The 12,684-nt window shown below is 39.8% G+C and overlaps 1 protein-coding gene across 3 annotated transcripts in view; it reads left to right on the top strand.

The window, feature by feature from the left end:
• The window catches only part of RALGPS2 (Ral GEF with PH domain and SH3 binding motif 2), a 114,666-nt gene that overhangs the window by 76,865 nt on the left and 25,117 nt on the right, over positions 1-12,684 (top strand). For all 3 annotated transcript variants that reach the window (XM_058029769.1, XM_058029771.1, XM_058029770.1), the window contains exons 9-13: positions 1,439-1,576; positions 2,468-2,558; positions 4,900-4,967; positions 5,617-5,752; positions 6,637-6,788. In XM_058029769.1, coding sequence (XP_057885752.1) covers positions 1,439-1,576; positions 2,468-2,558; positions 4,900-4,967; positions 5,617-5,752; positions 6,637-6,788 — 585 coding nt within the window. The remainder of the gene's footprint in view (positions 1-1,438; positions 1,577-2,467; positions 2,559-4,899; positions 4,968-5,616; positions 5,753-6,636; positions 6,789-12,684) is intronic.

Below are 12,684 nucleotides of genomic sequence, written 5' to 3'. Positions count from 1 at the left end.
CAAGTCATTCAGAGGTAATTCTGCAAATACAGTGGTTTATAAAATCCTGCATAATAGTGCAGGTGCCTGTTACAGGGAATTTCCTTAAATATAGTTAATAAGTATGATTTACTTCCTTCTGTGGAAGATTGAGTGGGTTTGGGATTTTTAAGGCTTGTTAGGACATGGGTTAGTAAATTCAGATTCAGGACAGCTTATGCACTTTAGGTAGCATAGCAATTAAATGCTACTACCTGATGTTTCTGATTATCCTTTCTGTTTTTTAGCAAACTGTTTCTAGCAGAACAGAAAATTGAGAGATTTAGTAGTATATCAGGTCATGTATAATACCTTTTTATTCACTTTTTTATGTGTCACCTTTCAACCACAAGTATTTTAATTTGTTTCTGTGTGTGCGCACACACGTGTGTGTGTGTGTGAGTGTGTGTTGGTTTTGGAGGGATGCCCAGAGTTTCCAGCTCACATTTGAGGACTGTGCTGGTTAGGTGCTATACAAACACAACTGCTGTTCTTGTGAGGTTGTATTAATAGTCTTCCACCTGTGAAGCCAAAGTCCTTGTTATGATTTTGGTTGTACAAGGCCGAGAGGTGAAGTAAAATATAATGTAAAAATTTCCCTTAGACTGAAACAAGTTTCTTAAATAATATTATTTACATTTGTGTCATTTTTTAAATTGGGATATCTGTGAAAGATGCAAGGGATGCAGGCCATTTCCTTTGAACAGCAGAGTTGGTCAGGATATGCTTTGCTTAGTTGAGACAAACAGGTGAAGTTTAAGAAATGGGGTTGGGGTTGGAAATAAAATAAACATTTTATCTGCAGCATTAGTGTGTAAGGAGGAGGAGTTTCTCTTTACACGATCAGGGGATTGAAGGAGCAGTTCAGGGGAAGAAGGCGGGCAGGGAATATGAAGTGACTTATCTAGCAGGCTGTTGGCTCTTTGGAGCTGTGATTATTACAAACTGCAGGATTCATTCATTTCAGTCTGGCTGCTCCTTTTCTCTAAGTTAATCTTTCCCATGTTGCTTAGCTTGAGTTTTTATTTAGCTTGAAGTGTTTTGGGTATAATTTATCCTTCTATTGTTTTTTAATTGCTGCTTTGGAGGAATGAAGTAGTAGACTTCCTAAACAATTAATTTTGATGGTGTATTTTAGTATTGTGTGTTTAGTGTGCTTCATGTTTGTCAAGAGAGTAGTAAATTGGTGCTGTGGAGAAGATGAGGTTTATGAGTAGCTGTGCATGTCCTTGTAATTACTTTTAGATTTCTAAAATTATTTCCCAGGTAAATCCAAACTCCTGTTCTGAGACAATGCTTTGTCAACCTGCTTTAATGTTAGTGCAAGCAAAAATGCTTCACAATATTCTTGATTACAGGCTTTTTCCTGCTCAGTGAAAGACATTAAACAAAGAAACTTCTCATTCTAATCTCATTACAGGTATTTATCTGTCAGACTTGACATATATTGACTCTGCCTACCCCTCAACAGCAAGCATTCTGGAAAGTGAGCAAAGAACAAATTTAATGAACAACATTCTTCGAATTATCTCAGATTTGCAGCAGTCATGTGAATATGGTAAGCTAGTATGTAAATATCAGAGTGTTAAAGAGAAAAACTTAAAAAGCTTTAATTTTTGTCTGCTGTGATTCAATTTAAGTAAGGCTGGATCTGTGTGAATGCCATTAACACCGTCCCTCATCCTCTCAGCCCAAAAGTCTGGGTTTATTCTAGTAGTGTTGGTTAAGACGATCACCCATCAGGGTGAGGAGACAGAATAAAATTGCCTTTCTCTTACATTGAGCAAACTGCAGTATACATTTTTCTGATCATAAATGTGTAATAGTACATCATACTCAAGAGTAGTTTTACTGGTATTTATAAGCTTATATTCCTGTGTTCATAATTTTATGACTGAATTCTAAAAATAGGATTTCTTTTGGAATAGTACTTTTACTGGAAATAATAAAATACATTCAGCTTGTCTTTTGGACATTTATAGTTCTGTCCATAGATCAGATAATGTATTTATTTTTCAAAGATGGTTTCCCTCGCAGTCCTCTTCCTATTATAGTAAAGTCCTAATGCTGTGTTTGTGATGGTGGAGTGTGAATTAGCAGAGGATTGTGGCTTCCCTGAAAGCTCAGTGTAAAGAGAATGTGGGCTGTGAAGGGGTCCTCAGACTCCATGTTCCAGTTCTGGGCCTTTGGTTTGGCCAAGGATGTTGTTTTACTTTTCCCTTGTGTGTGCTCTAATGAGCAGCTCTGGAGTTTGTGTGTGTGGAGACTGTCAGCTCAATGCATGAGAATTGCTGTGAAGTTCTAAAATTTCAGTATCATTAGGGCCTGTAGTTTGTACCTCCATCTCAAATAAAAAGGCAAGAGATCTGAATCTGTTCAAATAGTTTCTGCAGAAAACTTTGCTTACCAATGAGTGGCACTGTGTCAATAAATGCTGTCTGTTTTCCAGATATTCCTATGTTGCCTCATGTCCAAAAATACCTAAACTCAGTTCAGTACATAGAAGAATTACAAAAGTTTGTAGAAGATGACAATTACAAGTAAGTACAAAATGCTATAAATGGACCATAACTTATTACAATATTACTTCTATAACTCAAAGCCTGTCACTTGTGAGATTGCACATGCATTGGGGAATTGTATTATATTATGTGGGTGTCCCTGCCCATGGCAGGGGGCTGGAACTAGATGAGATTTAGGGTTCCTTCTGACCCACACCATTCTGTGATTCTGTGGTGATGCACCTCAGACACCGCAGCTGTGAGCAGCTGTGGTTCCAGCAGGATGTTGTGCTCAAGGCACTTTCCCACATGCTGAATGGCAGATCTGCTCCCTTTTCTGTGCCAGACTGCACCAAGCCCTTGCTTCAGGTGGGTTTGGTCTGCTGAGAAACATGGCTCACCTGTAACACTGCTCTGTCATTAAGAGGAATCCTGTGGTTGGAGATGGCTCAAGTCATTCTTCATCAGATCAAAACCATCTGTGCATCCAGCCCCAGGTTTTTGCTGAGGGTGACTTACAGCTTTGACTTGCAGATAATACTTCATTTAATACTTTTCTCTTTGATTAGCTTATAAAGTGTGAATAAAACGTAAGCACTTGGTTTTTGAGAGGCAGGTTCTCTGCCTGTTCCTCCCAGCCTCCCACCCAAGGTTTCCATGTCCTTAATTAAAAGATTATTACTGTAATAAGTGATTTGGAATCCAGCAAAACTGGGGGAGGGAAATCTCTGGCAAGAGACAGGAACTGAGGATAGGAAACACCCTGAGGCAAATCTGTTGCCTATGAAGGGGGGTTTTGTTCATTGGCTGATGTGCTCGAGGAGGTTCCCCACCCATTCCCATCCTGCCCGCCCGGGAAGTTTGTCACCTCAGAGGGCTTGAATTGGTTGCTTGTGCAGCTCCCTTGGAATGGCAGGAGGGGGATGCACACTTCAGGAGCAGCTGTGCTTTGCCATTTAATAGCCCTGGCTTGGATTTACTGAAAGGCAGCAAATGGGACCCTTCAGTTTATGTCAGAGAACTGTTAATGAGGACTCACACCCTTGGCTTCACTTCTGAGCTTTGGAAGTTGTTCTCTGTGTGTCCCTGTGGAAACATCCAGCTTCACCTTTTTCCTGGGATGTTCTACAGCCTGATTTGGGAAATGTCACTTGTCTATCTCTGAGAGTAAAACTCTGTGGTCAAACATTTGAAGGAAGGAAAAAAAAAAAGCTAACCAAAACCCAAGCTTCTTATCTGCAGTGTCTCCTTAGGACACTGTGTTCATGAATTCCACTCTCCACCATCCTTCACCTTCACTGGCTAGGACTCACTAGCAGGGGGAATTTGATTGATGAAGGAGCTGCTGTCTCTTCATCCTCTACAATCCATGTTTTGGTAGCAGGGCAGTGACTGGAGACAATGGCACATAAATCAGAAGCGTGGCTGCTGTTCTCAATGTCTGGTTTTGCACTGATGGGTTTTGTACATCTCCAAACTGAATGTTTTTATGGTCAAATTCTTCTTTTTATTTGAAGAATTGTTCTTACTTAAAGTGGCTCTTCTACTTTTCATCCCCTGAGGTGTCTATCAGCAAAAAGGTTGAAGTTAGAGAACAACAACTGTGACTTGAATACGTGTTTTTCTTCCTAAAAGATTGTATTTCAAAAAATTAAATTATAAAATTGTAATGAATCATTGCTATACTGTCTGGAATGGGAGGGAGAGGAGCTGTCAAACTTTAAATTTTTCCTCCCCAAAATTAAATAGATGCTTTTTCAGTGTTAGTAGTTTCGAAGATTTTAGTTCTGCAAATTGTGTGGACAAGATATACTTAATCTTCCTGGAGTTATCTGCCCCTATAGTCTGCCTTCTTTGTGGGCCTGCTGGAAATGGCATTAAAAAGTTACAGAAAAAGTTTGAATTATGGCTGAAATCAAGTTGATAATGTATTTTCCAAAACACAGAAGAGGATTTTGGCTTTTGGACCAGTAAAGACAAAAGGCTTGGTGCTTGGCACACTAGTGCACTTCATAAAAAAATTTAAAATATGAAGTGTTCCAAGAATAAATGTTTTGGCCAAGGTGGGGGAGAAGTTGTGTATTATTTTCAATTTTATTTTTCCCAGGTTTTAGCTGGAGTAGCAGTTTCATGTGTGTGCCAGCCATCCCAGGGCACTGAAGGTCCTGGTGGTCTGTGTGAACCAAAGCAATAGGCAGGAAAAATCAAGTTTGGAAATAGTGTGTGCTAAGGATAACTTTGCACTGTTTGTATTACCTTCATAGTATTCCTTGCAATCACAGAATCAGGCAGCTTGCAATCATAAATTTTAAAAATTATTCTTCATAAACTTATATTTTTATTTCCTGATAAAGTAATTTTTAATGTTTCTTCAATGCAGACTTTCATTAAAGATAGAACCAGGGACCAGCACCCCCCACTCTGCTGCTTCCAGAGAAGATTTAGTAGGTAAATGCTTAATAAATGTGAGAAGACTTGAGGTTGTCATGTGCATTATTTTAGAATTGCAGACGTGGAAAATATTTGCCTGAGGCTATAAAGAAGTGTGAAGTTTAAACACTGCATGTTTGTAATAAAAAATCTAAAGGTGATCTGTAAAGAAGGAATTGAGTTGTTTTTTTAGGTTCTTGTATGTATTGTGGCACTAAGTTGTTAATGTCATTTGGGGTGAGGAGCTATTAAATATTCATTCTTTGTTGTGTCTAGACAGAAGGGCCTTCATCTAAACTTTTCATGGCATAATATGCTTCCAAAAATGAACATTCTTCTTGATCAATGCCAAAAGTGGTTGAAGGCAGGAGTTTGAAAATGTAGAATCAGTGGGACATGCCCAGTGCTGGTATAGTAAATGCAGCCACCTTTAGGACTTGCAAAATACTTCCACTGGATGGTCTATTTCAACTAAGTGTGTTTGGTTTTGATCCTCTGCAAAAACCCTGAAGTGCAGGGGGTTTAATTGTCAATAGATCAAAGAGCTTTACTGAAGCTGTCTCTTAGAAAGGGACTTTAGGTTTTGTGCAACTTTTCCATGATTTTCTAAGTGATCCTGACAGTAATTCTGAAGTGCTTTGGGAGTAATATCTTTTTTTCTTCCCAGGCTCTGAAGTTGGAGCATCTCCACAAAGTGGAAGGAAAAATGCTGCAGCTGAAGGAGCCTTGCTACCACCAACACCCCCTTCACCTCGGAACCTGATACCCCATGGACATAGGAAATGTCACAGTCTGGGCTACAAGTCAGCATTTTGCTTAACCTAAAACTCCTGAGCTTTTTGGTTTTTTGAAGTGATGTGTCATCTTTCAATACAAAAGCTTTGCTTGTAAAAAGCAGCACAACTTGTACACAGTACTTCACTCAGAGAGCAATTTGTGGCCAGGGAGCAAGCTCAGAACTGGTATCCCAACCAAAGAGAATTAAAATAGGAAGGCTAAAGTTTTGATGATAAGACTAGTCAGTGAGTTAACCAGAACGGCTGTCTCTGAATGACAGAACTATCAGTTTTTAGTAACTCATCGCCACTGTAATTATTTCAAATTCAAAATTATATCACTGCTTTATTGATATTTTTACAGGGAGACCTCCTTTATGGACTTTCTTGTAACACTAACTGTTTAGTAATGGCTTCAGGCTTTTACCACATAAGTGTACCTCTAATAATCTTGATCATTATCTCATCATTTCCCTTGTCATGTCTTCAAAATGCAAGATTGTATCTATTCAGTAATGAATAACTTCTATTATTTAAGTTTACTTTTAATGAGGTAGAATGCAGTGCTGCCGTTCAATTATAGAAGTGTCGTAGAAGACAAAAATACAGTGTTGTAGAAGACAAAAATACATTGTTATAGAAGATAAAAATAGCATAAGATATTGAAAGTAATTGTTAATGTACTCCTGACTTCCTCTTTGTTACATGAGTTCTGTGCAGTTTTAAAACTGGCAATTCCTACCAGTAATTTAGGTGAATTAGTTTACCAGTTTGTGTACAATTGCTTATGGCTTGGCCATGATTTAATTTGGCTTTAGGAGCACGCTGCACACAGTCGTTCAGGATGTTAAAGCAACTCCTGGGAGGTCCCAAAGGCGAGGTTGTCACGTTGTGTCCTGGTTGGTTTCTAGTTTCATCCACAAGATGAACACGGCGGAGTTCAAGAGCGCGACGTTCCCCAACGCGGGACCGCGGCACCTGCTGGATGACAGCGTCATGGAGCCCCACGTCCCCTCCCGAGGGCAGGCTGAGAGCTCCACCCTGTCCAGTGGGATTTCAATAGGTAGGAGCTGCAAACACACCCAGGCACTGCCTGGGCTTTTAATAAAGGCTTTAGCACAATTGGCTGGTGATTGAGCCTGCAGGAGTTCTGTTCCAAATTACTGCTCCTGTTGTCGAACAAATCTGAGACATGTAGGGCAAGGAGGGTGACTTCATCTACACACTATGAACTGAGAAATTCTGAAAAAGATTCTTGTTTTTGTTGTTGTTTGGGATTTTTTGAATTATTTTTTTTTCTTTATCCCTGTTAGTCATAACAGCTTCCAATACTCCTCTTCCTCAATGGAGGTAGAAGGAAGTACAGGACATGATTTTCTATTATCTTTTCCCCCCTAAATCAATTCAAGTTTTATAGTGAGATTTCTATTTAAAATGCCATATTGACTTGACTGTGTAAATGGCTGACAGTTTTAAGAGCATAATTTCTAAGTGCTTTTGACTGTGACAGAAGATAGAAATCTAACTTTCAAATACCTCAAAATGTCAGAATCTGTTAAATTCTGATAAATTATTTATCTTCATGTATTTAGGGTGGTGCTTTGTTTTGAGAAGTTCTGCTACCTGAGTTTCCTGTGTGAGAAGAGGTGTTCTTTTTTCCTGTTGCACGCAGATCTTTTAGATGGAGGGAGGACAGGACACAAGTGCCTCTCAAATCCACCTGTGTGCAGCCAGGGCTGACAAATGGAACCTCTCACTGCAGTCCTTTTCCTCAGGATTATTTTTTTATAGAATTCAATGGTGTTCAATTTTTGATGCATTTATGATGATGAAAGATCCTTGTAGCGCTTCACGTTTCTTTGGATAACTGAATTTTAAAAGCAGTTTTGTTTTTTAGCCTTTGTGGAAGGAAATAAGGTCACAGATTGTCAGATGATGCTGCTTTCAGGAGCTGTACATGTGTTTCCTTGAGGAGGAGGCCATATAGAATTAGACCTAAGTAGCTGGTCTAAGTGAACCTGTTCACATCAGGCAGCTTCCACTATTTAATGTGCATTGCCTGACTCTGGTCCCTGCAAGTTCTCTGCTGTGGCAAAGTTTTCCATTTTGAAGCCATCCATCAGGAATGGTGCTTCTCCTCAGCATCCAGGCAGCTTCCATTCCCAGGGTTTGCATGGTGCAGGAGACCCAAGCTTTTGTCACCATTGCTGAAATGTAGCATTGCCCTTTTCTCAGGGCAATGTTTTATGGATGTTTTCTATCTAAATACTTAAGAAATTCTCTGCAGTCGATCCTTTTTCTCCTGAGTAAATTATTTCTGTACCTCCATTACAGCCTAGCAGGGAAGATTTGCCAGAGCTGACAGGCAGTTTCTCATAAGGTGCAATTGAGACCCAGTCACCATTTTTATATTTTGGAGAATATAGGATTTTCCTACTTTGTCTTCTCTCTGAATTTTTCAGTTCTGTTCTCTAGCTCAAGCATGACCTGACAAGCCGGAACAAAATTGCCATTTTAGAAGACTTGTATAAATGACTTGTAAAACAACAACCTTGGGCATTTTGTGCAAGATCAGCATTTGTTGTTAGAAATTCCCCTTTCCCATTCTCTTTCATCTGCAGCCTCCCCATACTCAGTTTTATCACTGTTTTGACAGTCCAGCAGTGGTGTTATTTTTGCTGTTCCTTGATGATGAAAACTTCAATGACAGAAAACTTTGATAGAGGTGCTAGAAATATATATGGAAGAGGGTAGGTTCTGGAGGTTTGCAGTATCTATTACTGCAGAATTCTTGGAAATGTAAGTTGTCTGGCATTCTGTGCTGCTGCCTCAGCAGGATTTAAGGAAGTTGATTGAAGCTGCTGAGTTCCTCCATCATGTTTGAAGTAGTCTGTTTACTCAGGACTTGGAATTAGTACAGTCACTGCAGCAGAGAGGAGGTTTATGGTATTCTACAACACAGCTTCAAAAGACTGTCAGGAAAATGTCTCCTGAATGTGTGTACTGAAAGGAGTGTTATTCCTCACCTTGCCCATAAATGTGGATTTAAACCTGTTGCTCTAGAAACAGGACTACCTTTTTTACATATAAGCCTATATGGGACTTTACTTTTTGGGTAAATGATCCTTCTTCAAAACATGGACAGAGTTTCTGCTATGTCAGCACCTTGAATGTGCCTTTACAGACAACTGTAATGCTGCTTTAAATCACTCCTGTGTTTTGAGGGCTCAGAGCTGTTTAGACCTTTCCAGTCCTTTCATATTGGAGGATCTGATAGGATCTGCCTCTGTTAAATATCAAAACGCCACCAGTGTAACAACACTGTCCACAGGGATCCATCAGCAAGTCTGCAGCCTAAAGCACACATGGAAGTGGTGATGGACATTTTGGTTATGCCCTGCTGGGAAAGGCTGACAGTCCACTCTGGGAATGGTGCAGAGCATGCCACAGTTTTGACACCCGTGTCATTAACCTTTCACAGATGAAGAATATACTGACTGGGTGGTTTTTATTGCAATGAATGATTCCTAAAGCAGCAGCAGTGCAGTAAGTGAGGCAGGTATGGGGTTTGCTCAAAACAGGCAGATCTGTGATGTGACAGCCAGAACTTTATCAGATTATTTTCCTAATTTCAGCTCTTGGAGGGTGAGTGTGCCTCAACATTCAACTCATTGTGAAAACAAACAAGCTCAAAAATATTAAAGATACAGCTCTTTTATATTTATTTCTTGTGCTTGGGTCAAAACATTCTTGTTCCTAGAGCTGTGGGAAGGTGTTATAGCTGATGGTCATGTGTTATGCTGGAATCAGGGAGCTGTACCTCTGGTTCTGTTGCCATCCTCCTATATTATAAATAGGTGCTTGTCATCTGGACAAGATTTTAAAAAGTGAGAAATCTTTTTCCAGCAGTGCCAGGGCTGTCCTAGTAAGAAGGAAGAAACACTTGTCCAGTCCCATATACAGTGTTAGATGAGAAATGTTCTCTTGAATTCAGGAGTGTAACAAGAGAAAATAGTCTCTTTAAGTTTTAGGTATTTATAAAGTAGATGACTACATTTGAGCTGGTTACAGTTGGAGCTCTTTATAATCACTTAGAGAATTGAAATCCTCAAGGATATGATTCATCTCATTCTTAGGTGGGTGGCTAAAAAGAGGTTATAATGGCTTGAGTCCTTAAAACCCCACTTTATTTCTGTTGATTGCAGACACTTTTGAGAGACAGCACAAGCAAATACAGACAGATGAATAGTGCTGAAAATGTCTGTTTTGTGCAGACAGTCCAGAATATGTGCTTTTAGTAGATTGGGACAGATGCTTTTACTTTGCAGTGGAAGTTCCTTGAGAACCCCCACTCACTGCTATCAGCCAGGCCTAAAGCTACAACGTGGTTTTGTTCTTGGAGGGCTGTGTTTGGATGAGGTCACTGTTTGGGTGAGGTCACTGTGTACACTCTGCCCTCCTGAGGTGTGAGCATTGCTCTTGGCTGGCTTCAAGGAACCACCTGCACACTTGTACCACCTGTTCTCATGCCTGTATTTGCCTCCTGTCACCTCCTCACTCAAAAGTAGGATAAATTAAGATGATTTTACTAGATCCTTGTTCCACTCAGAAATAGCATGAAACTTCCTTTAATTCATAGGATATTTTTCCAAAGAATATATGGTCTTCTATTAATTCCCAATTTTCTTGCGCTTTTAAAGTATTTATTGCTTAAGTGTGCTCTTAAGTATCTTTGCAGGAATGTTCAGCTTGTTTCATGAATGTTCTCAGAAGCTTTGGATTTCTACCATTTCTTTCCACCAATTTGTCTCTGCTGTGTTACTGAATTTCTTAAGCTGAGTTTGTTTACAATGGCAAATTGTTCAGATAATTCCTAAGCAGTAAAGGGAGCTGTGTAAAACAGGCCCTTCTTTTCATGCATTGCTTCTGTGTGGCTTTTCTCCTCTTAGAGCATCTAACCTAGAGGATGCAAAGTCATTTTACCAAGGAAGTTATTCTTTGAGAGTGCTCTCTCATGTATACCACTTCAAAACAGAGTCAAGGTATGAACACGGGAACACTGCTGAAATTGAGATGGTAACTTGAGGTGTTTAAAAATTCAAAGGAAACAATAATGGGTTGTGTTTGTAGCAGTGTTGGATTAAAATTCTTTCTAAGCTATTTTTTCCCCAATTATTTTTCCTGATCTGCATTGATATGGATGAAAGCTCTAGAAAAACTAGAACTCTTGAACATTTGCCTTTGTTTGTGTGTTGCAATCACTGGAGAATAACTTCAGCCTTTGTTCTAATGCAATTGGAGCAATTAATGCTGCAGAGTCAAAGAAAGGAATTCTAAATCAGTGTGAATTAATGTAAGAAAGTTTCTTTGTAAGAACAGTACATTTCCAAAGTAAACTGGATGAAATACATATGAGAAATCAGCTTTCTAATGAATTCCTCTATTAAGTCACCACCTCGAAGTTATTGAATTCTACAAGGGATTATATTTCTCTTTAAATAAATGAAGTATAGGTGTAGGTACACAGTGTATGCATTTACTTTCAGGGGTCTTAGCAGCCTGTAGAGTAGGGAAGACCTTTACACAGCCACAGTTTGTTTGATTCTTTAACCTGTACTGTGCTGTTCAGGTGTGGAGGACTGAGTCATCAGATCAGATTTCAGGTAGGGTTTCAGGCAGAAGAAATATGTCAGGTTTATATATATATTTTCTTTATATGAGTGTATGGATGCCTGTCTTTTGCCTTAAATGTGGATACCCAGACATGCTATTGTGAACTACTGCTTCTTTAGTGATAAGATAAATTAAAAAACTGTATAATATTAGAGGTTAAAAATGCACATGTAGGTGCCTGGATTTGAGAGGGGAAGATACAGTCTAGCACTCCTGTTCTTCCCCAGGAAGAACTTGGTGCTTTCTTGGTACTGTTTGGTCCCAGGGTCACTCTCTGGATGTGTTTACATCAATGTAGTTACACAAACCCCCTGTTTCTGCCCCATCTTTATCCATTTGGTTATTTGCTTTTGCTGATTTTTTACAATGAAATTCAGTGATGATATTAAAAGTTTCTATCAGTTCTCTGGCATGATATTGCCAGAGTTGCTGCCATCTGTATTTGGTGAACTGGGGAGCCAGAGCTGAGCTGCTTAAACGGAACTTAAATAGTTAAATGGTCATGAACTGCATATGAGGATTTGCAGTGTGGTTGTGAGCTCACCAAGCAGAGCAGAGCTGTCAGGGCATGGAGCCCATCTCTGAGGTGCTGTCTGGGCTGGGCTGTGCTGCAGCCATGGGTGTTCAGGCCTCTTGACCAGTTCTGTGGTAGAATTTTCAGTTTTCATGGTAGAATTTCAGCTCTGCTGGGTCCATCCCCAGCTCTGGAAATGCGGTGTAACCGGAGCCAGGAGAGTGTCGATGACAGATTTGGGAAGGGGAAAGAATTTTTAGTCTGAAGACTTTTTAAACTCTTTGGGGTTGGTTTGTTTATATTAACACCTGTTTAACTTTGGGGACTAACTTCTGGATAAAGAAAGCCTGTGTTAAGTGTTCAATATCCCCAGACTTGGGGCAGCGAGTGGGTGCCGTGACCAGGGGAGTGGATATGGGATAGCACAGGCATTCCCTATCCCATAACTGGGAACCTCATGCTGTTTGTGTGCCTGGAGCACAGACATCTCACAGACATGCATCTGCCTGTGCACATCTGCAGATGTGAGCAGAAAATTCACATCTGAACAGAGCTGCAGTGCTGGGGCTCTGCAGACAATCCTGAGCCTTCTCAGATAATCACCAGCACAGTTAGCAAAAAAAGCCATCTTGCCAAATGCTGTTATTCCTAAGATAGCCTTCATAAAGACTTTCTTTTATTTCAACCCTGAACCATAAATTTATTAGCAATGAAGAAAACTAGGAAGATAGTGTTTTGTGTTAAGTGGTTTCTCACATAAAGCCAAAATTTG

The sequence above is a fragment of the Melospiza georgiana genome, chromosome 9 (assembly GCF_028018845.1).
Source record: "Melospiza georgiana isolate bMelGeo1 chromosome 9, bMelGeo1.pri, whole genome shotgun sequence".
NCBI lineage: Eukaryota > Metazoa > Chordata > Aves > Passeriformes > Passerellidae > Melospiza > Melospiza georgiana.
This window is presented reverse-complemented; position numbering and strand designations above follow the sequence as displayed.